The sequence below is a fragment of the Struthio camelus genome, chromosome 1 (assembly GCF_040807025.1).
Source record: "Struthio camelus isolate bStrCam1 chromosome 1, bStrCam1.hap1, whole genome shotgun sequence".
NCBI lineage: Eukaryota > Metazoa > Chordata > Aves > Struthioniformes > Struthionidae > Struthio > Struthio camelus.
Window position 1 is genome coordinate 58,800,107 of NC_090942.1, and position 15,239 is coordinate 58,815,345.

The following is a 15,239-nucleotide window of genomic DNA, read 5'->3' on the forward strand; positions in this document are numbered from 1 at the left end:
GGATTGGAAGGCCTGTGGCCAAGCCAGTTCTGGGAATGGTAACAATTTGCTTCAGGGTGCAAACTAACTGTTGCTGAGTTGGAGAGGAAACTTTTCACTCTTCTGTATGCTACACAGTGCTGGGTGAATAGAAGAGAGGGTTGCTTTGTGTATTAGTCACAGGGAGAGGCAAGGTACTGGAATAGGTAATCCAAGCATCCCTGTGGTGGTGCTGGCAAATCCCACTTCCTTGTGAGCCCTGAGTGCAGAGACAAGGTGATTTTGGGGCTGGGACTGGAATGTGGGCAGATGTGGCAAGAGAAGATGTTAAACTTGCTGGGTCACTGCAGCTGTGGGGAGGCTTGAGGAGGAGGCACCAGAGGAGAAGTTACTATCAAAACTGGTTTAATAAGAACAATAATAAGTGCATGGGATACAGAGTGGAGGCAGAAAGGATTTCCCACAGATGTGGGTCTTTGGTCTGGAGCTTGTGTTATGGTCCAGGAAGAGGGCAGGGGACCTCATCCTGAGAGCCAGGGTCCACCCAACAGAGGGCGCAGGGGTGGTGAAGGCTGTAGACCTCAGGCCTTGCTGGGTGACAGTGGCTGGAGCTGAGGACTCCTTGAAAGTGCTGACTGCCCCAGCTTGCTGCTGCCTGCTGGTGCAAGGCAGCTGCCTCTGGAAGTGGGGGAGATCAGTTGCGCATAACCTCGATGACCTGACTGAGGTCACTCAGACATGCTGCTTCCACGCACAACACACGTGCACACGCTGGAGGCTCTTTATTACGCTTAGAAGTGCTCCCTGACAGAAGCAGCCTGCAGAAGGACCAGGCAGCGGGTGAGCTGTGTGGGAACGGAGCCCTTTGGCGATGGCCTGGTATCTCCGCCTGCCACACACATACTTCTGTCCCAGAGAACAAGGGCAGTCCTGTGAGGGTCCCTTCAGTGACCTCAGCCCCCGAGCATTTCGGCTCCACGCTGCAGCACAAAGGCGCTTCTATGAGCGTCGCTTTGCACGTGGGACAGCGTGGGGGGCAGCTTGTTCCAGGAAGGCCGTGTTGCCCTGAGACACTCGATTAGAGGCCTCAACCATCCGCAAATACCCCTTGAGGGAGGCACTCTGGAAAGAGGGGTGTGTGAGTAGGAAATGGGGAGAGGGGGAGAAAAGGGAAAAGAGACAGCCCAGATCTCCACTAGCCAAGTGTCTGCAGAGAGTCTTCTTTTTCTGAGATGGGGTGAGAGGAAGGGTAAGAGTGTGCCTGGAGAAGGGTATCACTCAGGCTAGGTTATTGTGAGATGGGAGGGAAATCCAGTGGTGGGAGGGCCCTAACATAATGTTTCTTAATCTTGATGACTGGAGATGACTATTGAGATTTTTGGGGCCCAAACTACAGAATGTGAGGACCTGACAATCTCACCTCTGCATCTGCAAGGCGAGAAGTCTTTCCCTCTTCCTGCTGCAAGAGGGCAGGGGTTAGAAAACAAGACTTCCTAAGTGACGTTCAGCAGCAGGAGGCAAACGGAAAGCCCCCTGCAATTTTCTTTGTGAACAGTCTTGCCTTCTTTAACACTGAGCTCATGGTTTTTTGGAGGGGAAGGCACAGCTCTGTATGTTTGTCTGGCCCCTGAGCCTCCAGCTGACCTCCCCAGGGCACACATAAGTTAGGTATATGTGCTCTATGGGAGGGTCTTCCACTAGCCAGAGCTGGGAAGAGCAGCTTCCCTTACGTGCGAGACATATTGATGGGAATATCTCCATGAAGGCAACCTTGCCAGCACAAAGGGGGCTTTGGTGGGAGGATGGAGCATGTCCTAGGTGTGCGAGCTGGGTTAGGCTGAGGGATGGGCGAGGTCCCTCTCTTTGTATGTGGTACCACAGTCGTGCGAGGGAGGAGGGCGCTGGTGTGGGTTGGGAGGGGGTCTCTGTGAGGCAGGAGAAGGCCTTGCTACCCTCTGGGCACCCCAGGAGTGGGCTCGGTGTCGCTGCCCTGGTGGGGGCGAGAGGCAGGAATGCAAGCCGGATTCCAGAACCTGTTCCAGCTGGCTGGTGCTGCTGGCCTGGGAGCATTGCACACGGGCTACTGCCTCCTTCAGAGCCGAGACGGCTCCCTGTGGTGCTTTGTCCCGGCATGACTGTCTCGGAGCCCACTCCTGACTCACCGCCTCTCCAGGGCTGGGTTTTACGTAGGGGGAACGAGCCCTGTGTCTAGAGTCTCTCTTTTTGTCTGCTCTCTGTCACCTTTCCTTTTCCTGAGCAAAGTGTTTGTTTGCCTGGGGGATGTTGAACGGCGTGGGAAGGGATCTGGGGTTTCTTTGGCATATTGGAATGTTCCTTTGGCATCTAATGACAATGAGGCCTGGCGGGGGGAGGGCTATGAGCATCCGTTTCTCCCTGCCGCAACACCCAGTGCTGCGATACAGAGCAGAGCGGGTCTTCACCGGCTCACCACGGCACCCTCACCCAGCCCTGGGGAGCCCTTTGGGAGATGGACTGCCCTCTTCAACCCCCTCCCCTTCCTGTACCCCACTGCCCTCAGCTTCACGCGTCTCCAGAGGAGCATGACTCAGCCAGGAGTTCGCCCATTGAGTCTGTTATCAGCTCTCTTACGGAGCTGGCATCCAAGGGAAGGGGATAGGGAGGAGGGTGAAGACCATAGCATTGGTGTCTTTGGATGGGGGCCTTGATGGAAGGGATAGCTGTTCACACCTTGACTTCATCGTCCTCTTCCTCCTCATCAGCATATTCGAAGGAATTGCTGCGGCCGTCCTGGGTGCCAGCATCCCCCTCCTGCAGGCTTGAGAGCTCATTCTCTTCCTCTTCCTCTTCCTCTTCTTGGTTCCATGGGGCCTCCAGGGACTGGCTGTCTGTTGCCACTTGTGACCGCCATGAGCTGCTGCTGGGGCTCTCCCACAAGGCCTGCCTCCGGGCCTGCCGGGCACCCTCGTCCTTTTCCTCTGAGCTACGTGGGGTGCTCGTCCCACCATAATGGCGAGCCAGGACCTGGGCTGCTCGGTCAAACTCTCCCGCCTCTATGGTGCAGTCATTCCAGTGCCCTTGCCACAGGGTCCCTCTGGACACTGCCTCTGGCCCCTCTGCCAGCCCCGAAGCCCAGCCAGAGCCCCTAACTTTGGCAGGATCCTCTCCTATGTGCTCAATAGCATGTGCCTCTCCATTGGCATGGACAGTCAGTCCTAGTAATGAGCTGGCCCCGGACAGGCTAGTTTGCCCAGTGTGGTCCCAGAAGCTGGATGCTGCCTTCCCTTCTCCATGGGCTGTGCCTGATCCCAGAGGGACTCTGTCCTCAGACCCCTCACCATGCAGGAGAATGTGCCCACCAGGCAGGTCTTGGCCATCGTCCCCTGCCTCGTTCCCATTGGTTTCGGAGAAGCTCATCACCTGGAGGAGCTCACTCATGAGGGAGGGCCCCAGGTCCAGGCGGAAGGAGAGCAGGGAGTCTGAACGTGTGAGCTCTGTTTCGCCAGGGAAGGTGCTCTCTTGGGCCTTTTCCAAGCGAGGGACACGAGGGATGGTGCAAAATCCAGACTCCAGCCCTGCAAGGCACAAGGAACAGCTGATGAGGGAGGGCCACAGCTAAGAAATCCTATTAAGAGGAGGTCTGTTTTAGGTCTTGTGAGGACAAGGGACCCTGCCACTAAATTGGGAACATGTTACGGTCTTGTCCGTGGCTCTAGCCTGGCAAGGAAAGGCCAGGTTTCATCCCTTACTGCCCCATTAGTCCTAGGCTCACCAGGTCCAACAAACAGAGGGATCACACTGCTGCACCTCAGGGATTGTTTCCCAGCACTGATGGCCAGATCTGTGTGGACTTCTCCAAAGCCCAGAGTTTTCAGTGGAGGTCTCAAGGTGGATACCAGGTTTGGTAACATGCTAGTGGGGGATGAGCCGTGCAGGTGAGACCAGGAGATGGCAGCATTGCCTCAGCTTGCCTTTCCTTGGAGCTGAGCCATGTCCCTGGGCTGCCACAGGCGCCCCCAGACCCTCCTGAGACCCTCTGCTTCAGACCTCCCTCGCTGAAGAAAAGCTGAGCCTCAGCCTAGTGTTTTGAGGCCAGAAAAGAGCCATCCTGATGTCCCATCCCATCCTTCCTGCAAGCCTTCTTCAAGGGTCCCTCCTGGACCACAGTCAGCAGAGAGGGATGTGGGCACATAGGAGAGGAATGGACCGAGACCCATGAGAGACATGTGGAGATGGAGGGGTTGGTAGGTTAGAGAAAGGACCTGTATTAGGCCTCCTTGGCCTCGGTACATTAGCATTTGCCCCACTGTCCCAGCACCCTATTGGCTTCACCAGGGAGGCTGCCCATGAGAAAAGCATAGGACTGGGGGAATGTGAGGGGCATCTGCTTATAACTGCTTCACACAGGCTGCCAGCAGAATGTGGGTTATGGGGAGAGAGTGCTGCCTGCCTGGCTTGGGCTGGCACCAGAGAGGAGAAACATTTGTGCCCCACCCTGGGGGCATGCTGGCAGGCGACACTCAAAGAGCAGCAGCAAGGATAGCAGTTGAAAACAAGATTAGAGTTACTCCTTGTAAGGTTTACCAGGGCTGGAGACTCTCAAGGATCCTGTCTTTGTTGAGAGCCTAAAGGTGATGGTTGTCCCTGAATTGGGAAACTGAGGCATTGTGTGTTGGAGAGGGGATGCAGAGGAAGTGCAGTGTCTTAGAGCCAGCCCCCGTAGCTGGAAACTCACCCCTGCCCTATGCTTCACTCACCGTAGGCCTGGTGTGTTTTGGAGAAGCTGTTGGAAGCACTTTTGAAGGAGAACTTGCTGGTCAAGCTGCCCCCGCCGTTGCTGCCCCCGTCGTACATCCCCTCATTGAGCTGCGGCAGTGACACGGCATTCTTGATGATGGGTGAGACAGCCGGGGGGGCGGGTGATGTCTCGGCTTGGCTCTCACTGCCCCGGCTCCTTAGCGGTGTCCGGCGGACGTGCCGCAGTGTCCGGGTGAAGAAGTTGTTGGCTTTGACTGTGTCGTTCCCACCGTGGTTGCTGAGGAAGGAGGTGTCCCCGAAGACGTCCCCGCCACGTCCCACGTGCATGGTGTGCCGGAAGTCCCCCAACGGTGGGCTGATCATATCTGGGGTCAGCTCTGACTTCAGCCGCCGCTTGCCATGGGAGCCTGACACCCAGCTGATCACGGGGAGCTTTCCAAGGCTCATATTGCACCCTGTTGTTGCCCACGTGCACCCACACTTTTAAAAGCCCAAGAAACTAGCCTTAACTGGGCCTCCAACACCAGGGCAGCCTGTCACATCCCTGGCCTCCCCATCACCCTTGCTCCTGCCCCTGGTGCTCTCAGGGGCATGGAGGCACGGCTCACGTTATGGTCCCTTGGTTTTAAGAGTGGCTGGTGGGAATCTTGCCTATCCCCCGGTTTCTCTGCACTGTTATGAAATTACCCGCAGAGTGTATGTCCCAGATCTGTTGGCTGCCAGAAGCTGCCCCAGTGAGTGGTGCAAGGGACTTCTGGCTGGTCATGTAACTCCTCCCAGGAGGGGAGTCTTGTTTTCTTGCCACCACCTCCCTGGTGAGGATGGTGGTGCGAAGGTGTCTCAGGGGGGTCTGTGGTCACCCCAGGTGCTGCTGTTGCTGCCGGAAGCTGCGTCTGGCTAGCAGCAAACAAAGCTGCAGGCTTAGGGCTAATCCACTGTCTCCTGTCTTCTGTTGCCTCCGCCTCCTCCTGCTGGGAGTGTGGGAGCTGGTTCACAGATGGGGCAGCAGGTCACAGGAGCTGGAGTGGGGGGGATAGCAGGGCAACTGCCTTGATCCCCTTGTAAGCAGCCTAAACAAGACAAAAGAAAAGGTGAAGCCCCTGGAGAGGATTTTCCTAATTATGCTGCCTGCAAGAGAGGTGTAACCCAGAGACTGGCTGGGCTGGGTGGTCCTGAAGGCAGGGAGGTTAAAGCCAGTGCACGTGTCCTCCTCTTGAGGTGGAAGAAGAAGGCTTCCCCCAAACGTGTGCCCTCCAAATCATCCCCTGCTGTACTTCTCAGACCCTTTGGCTTTGCCTATTGCTTGGACCTAAGCTGAAATCCAATTCCCAGATGGTACCTCCTCCCAGACAGGCAGGGGCCTTGCCCTGCCCAGCTGTGTGTGCTCCCAGAGTGAAAAACCTCTCCCTCATTTTTGCTATTCAGCCGAACCCTTCAGGAGAGGGTGAGGCCTGGGGACTGGGTAGTTCTCAGGGAGGAGGGGTGGCGGGGAGGGGAAATGCAATATTTGTATATCGGTTTGTTTATCCTCCTTTGGCTGTTTCCCTCCTCAGATCCCTAAGTGCTTGGCAAACTTTGTCAGAACTTGAATGCAGCAGCATGGAGTCGGAGCCTGAGGTGTAAAGGGGCAGGCAGGGGAGAGCAGCAGGCTGCTTTTCAGGCAGGGAAACTGAGGCATGCCAAAGGGAGATGGATTGCTCAAGGCCAGAAGAGTAGGTAGGATAGGTCCCTGTGCTCAGGCAGGTCTGGGAGATAGCAGCGCTGGAGGACAAGCGCAGAAGCAGTGACTAGGCATGCAACAGCAGGGCAATGACCGGACGGCTACATGGCCTCTCTGCTGGAGTGGGTCAGCGAGGAGGACGCTCACATCAGCAGAGCCCGGGGGGTGTGCGTGGCAAGAGGGAGAAAGGGGACTTGGAGGAGCTGTAAAGGAGAGAATTGTCTCCTCAGGATTTGGGGCACCTCAGCATGTCGGTGATCCAAGTCCCCTTCCTGGGCCTGAATTTGACACTGCAGGAAAAAAGTCAATGGGTCACTGAAGGCTGTGGGGCCTCAGTGGCTCTCAGAGGCTGAGGCTGGGAGAACAGGATGGAGCTGGATCCTTTCAGCACGGCTGGTTGTTGAGAGGAGCATGCCAAGAGGTGATGTATGAACCTAGCATCCATCGATTACTGTGTGCTGGAGCCCCCCGGCCACGTGGCTCCATCCGTCCCACCCCTGCTACACTGCCTGCTTCTCCTGTGTGTTCGCAGGTCACCTTGAAGCGGGCGGCCAGTGCCAGGGAGAGCAAAGCTTCAGGCGAGGGGGAGCACTGCTTTCTTGGCTGGCTACATGTGTTTTGCCTTGCCCTGGCCTTGTTTGCTCACCCAGGGCCCCTCTTATCTGCCAGGGGTTAATGCCTGGGGGAGGGAAAACAAACCTCCCCTCGTGGCTCTGGGCACCATTGGTTGCTTCCCTTGGTGGCAGGGGAGCACAGGGACGGGTGGCAGTTTTGCTTCCCGCTGGCCTTCACCTCCCTGGCTCTCAGTGCCTGGTTCTGTCTCCTGCACATGCAGGCCGCGTGTCCTTCCTTGAGACTGGGATGGGCCGCACACGTGGCAAATTTGGGATGGGGGGACAAATGAGGAGAAAGTTCCTCTCTGGCATAAGCCCATCCATAGCCACTGGCCAGGGCTCTATTGAGACTCAAGGAAAACAATTGGTGTGAGCCCTGCTGTCCCCCTGCAGCACAGCTGAGGTCTCAGGGTCATACGGAGAGAAAAGGGACCCCATTTCTAGCCTGTCTGTGAATTCCCTAGGAAGGTATGTGACCCTGGAAGAGGGTCTTATGCGAGTTACAACCCTTTAGTTCCCTGTTTTCCATTCCCTCCATACATGGGACCCATTGCAAAACTAGAAGTGGGGACTGTGCCCTTCAGCAGCAGTGTCTGCATGATGTGGGGCACATGGTGTACTGCTAGGGTTAATCTACAGAGAAGAAAGCTGCCCTGGGTCCCCTGCATAGCTGAGCTGCCCTGAGGACCCTTGCACAGTGCCGGGACTAGCATTGTCCCAGAGACGGGGTGGGAAGGTGAGGGAAAGAGGGCTACTAGAGAAGAGGCCTGGCCCCCTCCACACTCTCAGCCTAGTGAACCTACCAAAGGAAGACATAGGAGGAGGAAAGTGTTTCTCTCTCCTTACTCGTCCCCTAGCCGTGACGGTGACACAAGCCCGTGCTTCCGGGTCCTCAGCTGTCCCTGGCTGCTTCCCAGGCAGCAGACACTGCCTTTTCCTGTACTGGGAGATGGAGGGAGGCAGCTGGTGCCAAACCCTACCTGGACGGCAGGTTTCTGGCAGGCCTGCTCAGTTTTTTCTACCTCTAGTCCCCTCTTTTCCCTTTCTCCTCCTTCCTCTGCCCCTGGTGCGTCTCCAGCCTGGCTGTACCCAAAGCCAGTGCAGGCCCTTTGAGCCCTGCCCTCCCACTGCCTTCCCTCCCTCTGGCCAAGCATATTTCTTCGTGCCAGAGAAACTCGTGATTCTTGGGGCAAAGGGTCATCTGTGTGCTCCTCTCCTCCAGTGGGCAAGGGGACCCCGTGTCTGGCCACCCATCCATCGGCTGGACACATGGCACTTCCATCCGGCAGCCCACCGTGTTTGCCAGCCTCGGGTGCAGCAAGCTCGGCGCCTGTCCTCATCTCCCTTTCCCTGGCATCCCCTCTCCCCGACTCCCTTCTCACCAACTCTGGAAAGCCCTCTTCCCTCAAAGGCAAGCTGCCCGAAAGGCTGTCGGCACCTTCTCCTGCCCCCACTCTGGCCTCCCCCATTTCCCCCACTGAGTTCAGCTGGTTTCCACTGGTTTTCCAGTCACCGGGAATGGCCAGAGCTGCTCTGCTTGCTGGGAAGAGCGGAAACCAGAAAGGGGGGGAAAAATAATCCAGATGTCTAGTTGGCTGGAGCTGCTGAAACCAGCCTCCCCCCCTCCTTCTCTCCTTACACACACACACACACCCCCAAGGGGACATACTCAAAGGAGGGAGAGGAGATGTTTGGGGTGGTCTCAACAGGGGGAAGAGCGGGTGCAAATTGCTGTGGGCGGGCAGAAAGGCTTTCTCAGCCTTCCTGAGCACTGAAAAACTCCTTCTCCCTGAAGGAAGAGAAGCAGAGGCTCTGCAATTGGGGTCACTTTGTTCTGGGATGGGGAAAGCCAGAAAAGACAGGGATTTGGGGAGGGAACCATACGACCGACCAGGGAAGGGGAAATGGGCTTGGCTGGCTGGGCTGGGCCTTTTCCAGCTCCTCTGGAGCAATGCCGGGCAGTAGGCGGACAAGCCTGAGTCTAACTCCTGCGGTGCCTGCTGCTATATATATATTTATATCTCTCTGTATAACAAGGGTGTTTTTCCAAGCAGACACACTTGGACATGGAGGAGGGCTGGTGTTCCAAACACAGGCAGTTTCCAGCCATCCTTTCCCTACCCCCCTTGCCCAGAACTGCTCCCTTTCTTGCTCCAAAACCAAAATTGAGGCTCTGAGACCCTGTGGGGCTTCACGGGATATCCAGAGCTGAGGGAGAAAGGTGGCAGTGGAAGGGGGTGCCCTGCTGCTTTCCCAGTTCTGGGGCCGCTTCATTGGGGCTCCCTTCTTGCCCTGTTTTTTTTTTCCTCCTCTCCCCGGCCTCTCTCTTGTTTTTTGCTCCGTCTTTCCATTCCTCTTCTGTTCATTTCCTGTTACATTCCTGTCTTCTTCTCCCCTTCTTTTGCTACATTCTCCCCGTCTCCATCGTCTTGCCACCCCTCCCAGTTCTCCCACCCCTTCGTTCCCTCTCTTACCACCCTCTCCACACTTTTTCTTCTGCTCCGAAACATCTCTCCCCTCCCAAGCCCTACATGCATAGGAATCAAAACTTTCAGGATTTACCTCTTAAGAACCGGGGCTTTTTTTTTTTGTCCTCCAGCAGAAAAGTTCGGAGACGCTCCCAGAGTGCCCCTTCAGCCTGCTCCGAGGGCTACCAGTGCTGTGTCCCTGAGGAGGGGGGAAGGGGAGGCATACCCCCCCTTTTCCCACGGCTTCCCCCCCAATGCTGGCTCCCCAGGCTGGTCTTTTGGCTGCTGTGCATAACACACTGGTGCCACTGGAGAGAGGGAGCGAAGCTGGCGGGGAGGGGATGTGGGAAGGAGGGGGCGGGCTGCAGCGCTGCTGAACCAATCCTCGCTATCCCTAAGCAATCTTTGCCTCAGCAAGGAGACCAGAGAAAATAAGATTTATTCCAACTATCCAGGACAGAAAACTTCAGGAACTTCTGTACCTCCTCCCTCTTCCCTAGTATCATTTCCCTTCCTCTGGGATCAGACTCTGAGTCGCCCGCAAAGCAGCCCAGATTCAGGGAATTTGGGGAAAGGGGAAAGACCAGCTCTCCAGTAGACCTGATTAAGCAAACCTGGCTGGGGGGCAAAAGAAAGGCATTTGTCCCCTGTATGTGAAAGTCCTCATATATATCACATGGGATCATCCCAGCCCGTGTTGCATGTGAAGTCCTCAGTGCCCTCAATAAGAGTGCTGCCAACCAGGAATGAGGAGAGGAGCCCTTGGTCTGGGGGTGTGCGGTCATGCCAGGACCTGTGGATAGAGTTGGGTTGAATGTTGACTGGTTAAGGCCCTCACCGAAGACAGTGTGGGCCAGGACAATTGTGACAGGGCCAGAACAAGCGTTAGAGGGTCAGGACAAGCGTTACATCAGCAGCATTGTATAGGGCCAGGGTGAGGAGGTGGCACTGGGCAAAGTCGAGGAGAAGGGCTCCTTTGCAGCACTGGGAAAGGTTTCTGCCAACACGGAAGACACCGAATCCCTCTGGCATCGTGCTTTGATGCTTTGCCCCTTGATGGTCACAGGGCAGAAGACCCCATCAGTCCTGCAGGGGGCAATCTCCTGGGGGACACAAGAGCACTGGTTCTGTTGGTGACCTCTGTGGCTTCCAGGTGAGACTCAGTGGCTCTATTGGGAAGTGCTTTGCCCAGACACAAGCACCTATTCATCGCCCAGTGGAGGAGAAGGGAGGTGTCTCAGCTGGGAAAGGCGAGATGAGACTTGTTAAGCAGGGCTAAGCAGGGCCAGGCTGAACGGATGACAAGATGTCTGCAGAGAAGATGTCAAAATGGAGCCTGGCCTCTCACTAGGCTCAGGTGGCCCATGTTGGGGTGGCCAGCCAGAATGCTGCTCTGGAACAGGGAGGAGGGGCACCATGTGTTTGCACATCCAGCTCACTAACTTAAGGCTCTGCTTGCTTCTGGAGGGGAGGAGACCATGGCCTCTCACTTCTCCCAGGACCACTACCCCACCATCACTGGGGGAAGGGCTTCTTTTAGTTTAACCTTTCCTGAGACTCTTCATTTTTTCAGAGTTATCTTTCCCAGCAAATAACCCCAGAGCAGGATGCTGCTGTGTATTCTGTTTGAGAAAATTAGGAGAAACTTTCCAATGGAGACAGGCTCAGTGCTCTGCAGAGGCTGCAGGCAGACCAGCTTGGTACCTTGGCTATTGCTTAGAGGTTTGCTAAGCAGCAGCAAGTTTTTGGCATGTATCAATCTCAGCCTCGGGCTCTTTCTCTATAAAACGGGACAGTTAGGTTTTCTGCTTTCTTCTGTAGAGGCCAGATGCCTTAGGGAACGTCATTATCAGCACAGGGTTGTGGGTTCTGGGGGTACTTCTAGTGGGTCTATGCCTCTGAGGGGGACAGGAGCTCAGGCTTGAGGGGGCTGGGCTGTGCTACCGGGGGGAAAGGAGGACAAATCATAACCTATATCTTCCCTTCTTGCTGGAGCTATATTAGGCCTCTCTCCCCACACGCCCCACTCAGAGGAAAACAGCCAGGGTTGTGGGAGAGGCATGGAAAAACCCTTCTTCATGTCTCCTCCTTCCTCAGGCCTGCCAGGGCATCTACCAGCCAAAGGGACTCCATCTCTCTCCATTTAGCCCAGTCCCTGCAGATAGACGGGTACTTCTGCCCTCCACCCCCTTCCTGGTTCCCTGCAGTGATGGCTGCGGCAGGGAATGGAGTCTGGGCGACGGCAGCCTCCTCCGCTGGGGAATGCAGAACAAATCTCTTCCAGATGGGGCAGGGGCCACGCTCCATCCTGCGAGGGGCGGCCAGCTCTCCACCCCCTCATTCTTCTCGCCCTCTCCTCCTGCACTCAAAGCTTCTCTGTGCTCTGGGCTAGGATGTGCTCTGTTTCTAGGAAAGCTGCTGGAAATCCCCCTCTTCTGCTCCTCTCCTTGCAGCCATACCACCTGGGCTGTGATTTTTGTCCTTGGGCTGGTGTCAAAGTGCTTTTTCCTGGCTTTGGGGACCTCCAGAGTACATGCTGGCTATGGGTCTCGGTACCCATCCTGGCCTTTGGATGCCAGGGTACAAGCAGAGGTGATTCAGCGCCACTGGCTACACCCTAACATGAATTGCACCCTAACATGGGTTGCACCCTCCCTAGACTCCCTTCTTTCAGATATAGTTTTCTGGGAAGTGGGCGCTCATAATCCTGCCTCCTAACCTCCCTCCATGCTGCTTATCTGCCTTGGCTGCTGGACTTGCCACCCCCGACAGGTGCCATCTCTTGCAGTGGGTCTGGACAGTACCATGGAGTCACCGTAACAGCTGTGAGTGCCCTGGGCAGAAGCTAAATCCTGGATCCCTCCCATCCCTATCCCCATCAGGTGCCTGGACACCTCATTTACCCTTAGTAGCCCTTGCCTTTCATCCATCTGTAACCTCAGGCCCCAGGCAGTTGTCCCAGTTTAGCCCTAATACAGACTCTGGCTGTCAGGCTTATCATAGGAGCAGCCAGGTAGTCCTGCAGCTTTCAAGGCTGACATTGTTATTTGCTTTGATTCCTACAACATCAAAGATTGGGCTGGGTAAATTGCCCCCTCTTCCCAGCACTCTTTCCTCAGGCATGGGGCCAAAGCCTTGCGTCCTTAGTAGTAGCTGAGTACAACAGGGAAGGAGAGAGGGAGTGAGTGGACTGTGAGGGAGCTGACGCCTCTGCCCTGAATCTCCAGATGCGGGTGAAGGAGGGAGTGAAGGACCCATCACCCAAGGCTGAAGATGTGCCTTGCTTGTTCCTCACATTTTGCTCTGCAGCTCCATTCCCCTCCTCCTGCTTGCAGGCCTGGGGGCTTGCAGGGTGATGCCTGAAGGAAGTGGGTGCAGGACTCCTTTTGGGGAAGAAAATCCTGCTTCCTTTCTCCTGTGTTTGGGGAGGCTGAGGGAAGGTCCCCAGCTTGGGGACGGGGTACCTGTCCATGGGTTTCTATTCCCTGCCAAGCAATGACTGTCAGAGAGTACTACCCCAAATGCTGCCATGGGGCCCAACACACCTTGATGTTCTGCTTTCCTTCCCCTCTCCCTGTTTCCCTTGGCTATTGCTGCTTGTCCCACTGGGGACTGGGCTCAGTCGCCTTCAGTCCACCTCCGTATGGCTGCTTGCCGGTGCTCCCTGAATCATTGGCCGCCCCCTGACACATCTACCAGCCGGAGAGGGCTGTGGAGGGGAGCTTTGCCAAGATCCAGTGAGGACGGGACCAAAGGGATCACAGGGGTGGCTGCAGAGAGGTGGGGAAGGGAATATTTTCCCCTGAGAACCTGGGGGCCTACAGTTCCTTGGCGGCTGGGTCCTGTCCCACATGAGAGCACCCCTGGAAGGCAGCTCTCCCAGAGCTGGGTCCCTAGGCAGCTCCTGGGGAAGGAGGGCTGGAGGGGAAGGGAGGCAGAGGCGGGAGGGAGAGTGGGGAGGCGGGAAGGGGTGTCTTGCTCAGCACACAAGAAGCAGATATCCTGTTGCTGCCCAGGGTCTCCGGCTCATATTTCCTCATTAACTGGGAGCGCTGCTCGTTTGCGGGTGACTTCCAGATGTTTCCATTCTCCTCACAGTGGCTGCAAGGGTGCATACCACACGGGCTGGGAATTACTGCAGGCAGCAAGGTGGAGGCAGCCCCCTGCCATGAGGGGAGGGATTGAAACGGCCCCCTGCCCTGCCATGCAACACAGCTTGGCCCCATCCAGCTGCCTCTTACCCCACTGCTGTTGTATCCCTCTTCCCCTCTCCCAGCGCTTGGCCCTTGGCCGCTGCCTCCAGCATGCAGCTCACTGCACCGGAGCTGAGCTTGAGGCAGAGCTGATTTTAAGGGAATATAAGCAAGCTGGCATGGTGGCAGGAGGTAAGTTTCCGGAAGACTGGTATGTCATGGACAAGCCCTCCATGGTGTCGGTGTGAGGAGCCTGCTTTAGCTTCTGCCCAGTACTTCCCCAGTATGATACCAGCTCTAGTTTTCTGGGGACTCCGATCATTTTTGCCCTGCAATTTCTCCTCCAGGATGATTTCTCTGCCTGCAGCATCCCACAGGGTGGGTTATGCGGGGCCATACTCAGCTTATTCTTGGAGCTGTGCTGCAGGTCCCCTGCTCCATGCCCATAGCCTCTGCATCTGGCAATAGCTGGGAAGAGGGAAAATGAGACCTATGTTGTTCCCAGCTGCCTTGTCTTGCGCTGTCCTTGCCGTGGCTGGAGAAGGAGAGCAGGGCGTATTGCAATGAGCACAACTGGGCAGGCAGCACGATCAGGTCAAACCCACTCACCCAAGAGGGACTGAGTTGAGTTTGTAAGAGCCCATTTCTCATTTCACCACCAATTTCTACAGCTCCCCTCCCTTGCAGCAGTGGGAGGCCAAAGGGATGAGATTGACCACGTCCTGCTTGTGGGGTTAGCCAAGGAGGGGGTGCTTTTCCCCGGGGAGCTGGCCTGGGAACTCAAAGCCTCAGGGCTTGCCAAAGCCTGGGAGGAGGTAGGGATGAATTCCCAGGCTTGCTAGCTGACTGCCTCATTCACATTGCCCATCTCCTCCTATCCTAAATGTTTTCATCTTTCTTCCTCCTCCCCCCGGCTTTCTCCTTGCCTGCTAGTCCTGTTTGCAAGCTTCAGGGATGTGTGCTGCCTTACATGTGGGGGTGTGTTTTGTGGGAGCGAGGCTGGAGTGAGAGACAGCAGGCATGGAGGGGAGGGCTCTGGGAAGACCCAGATTCATGCTCTACTTCTTACTTTCCCCTTGCCACAGAGAAGAGGGAAGAGGTGGTTTGGGACATGGCTGGGAAAAGAGGGGGGAAGTTGCATAAACCAGAAGCAATCCAGGAACAGCTGCCTGTGGCCTGGAAACTCCTCTATGATTCCAGGTGCTGGGAAAGGAGATATAAATAAATATATATACATATATACATATTTATCTCTATATAAACATACACATACACATATAATATGTATGTATGTTACTTCTCAGAACAACCCCCCCAGATGCCACTTAATTCTTTGGTTCCTTTTCACAGGCCTTAAGGAGATGTAGGAGGGACTCGGGGGGCTCAGATATCAGTTTTCCTTCCTGCAGATCTAGGATGGGGGGGGCCATTTGTAGGCCCATTTGCCTTCCCTCAAATAAATTCCCTCAGTAAAATAAGGAGGGGGAGCACATCTGCAGGAGTTTAAAGTCTTCTATATTGGCTGGGG

General features: G+C 55.8%; 1 protein-coding gene across 1 annotated transcript; it reads right to left on the minus strand.

The window, feature by feature from the left end:
- Positions 1–746: 746 nt before the first annotated feature.
- CDC42EP1 (CDC42 effector protein 1) lies at positions 747–9,930 on the minus strand. The gene is made up of 3 exons (XM_009665194.2): positions 9,613–9,930; positions 4,716–5,786; positions 747–3,533 (listed from the first exon to the last, which is right to left on the minus strand). The coding sequence occupies exons 2-3, from the start codon at positions 5,161–5,163 to the stop codon at positions 2,683–2,685; spliced, it is 1,299 nt and encodes a 432-aa protein (XP_009663489.2). The 5' UTR covers positions 5,164–5,786; positions 9,613–9,930; the 3' UTR covers positions 747–2,682.
- Between the last annotated feature and the right edge of the window lie 5,309 nt (positions 9,931–15,239).

Coding starts and splice junctions, on each gene's coding strand:
- CDC42EP1 (XM_009665194.2), bottom strand. CDS start 5,163: ATGAGCCTTGGAAAGCTCCCCGTGATCAGCTGGGTGTCAGGCTCCCAT. Junction 3,534..4,715: donor CAAAACACACCAGGCCTACG/GTGAGTGAAGCA, acceptor TGTGCCTTGCAG/GGCTGGAGTCTGGATTTTGC.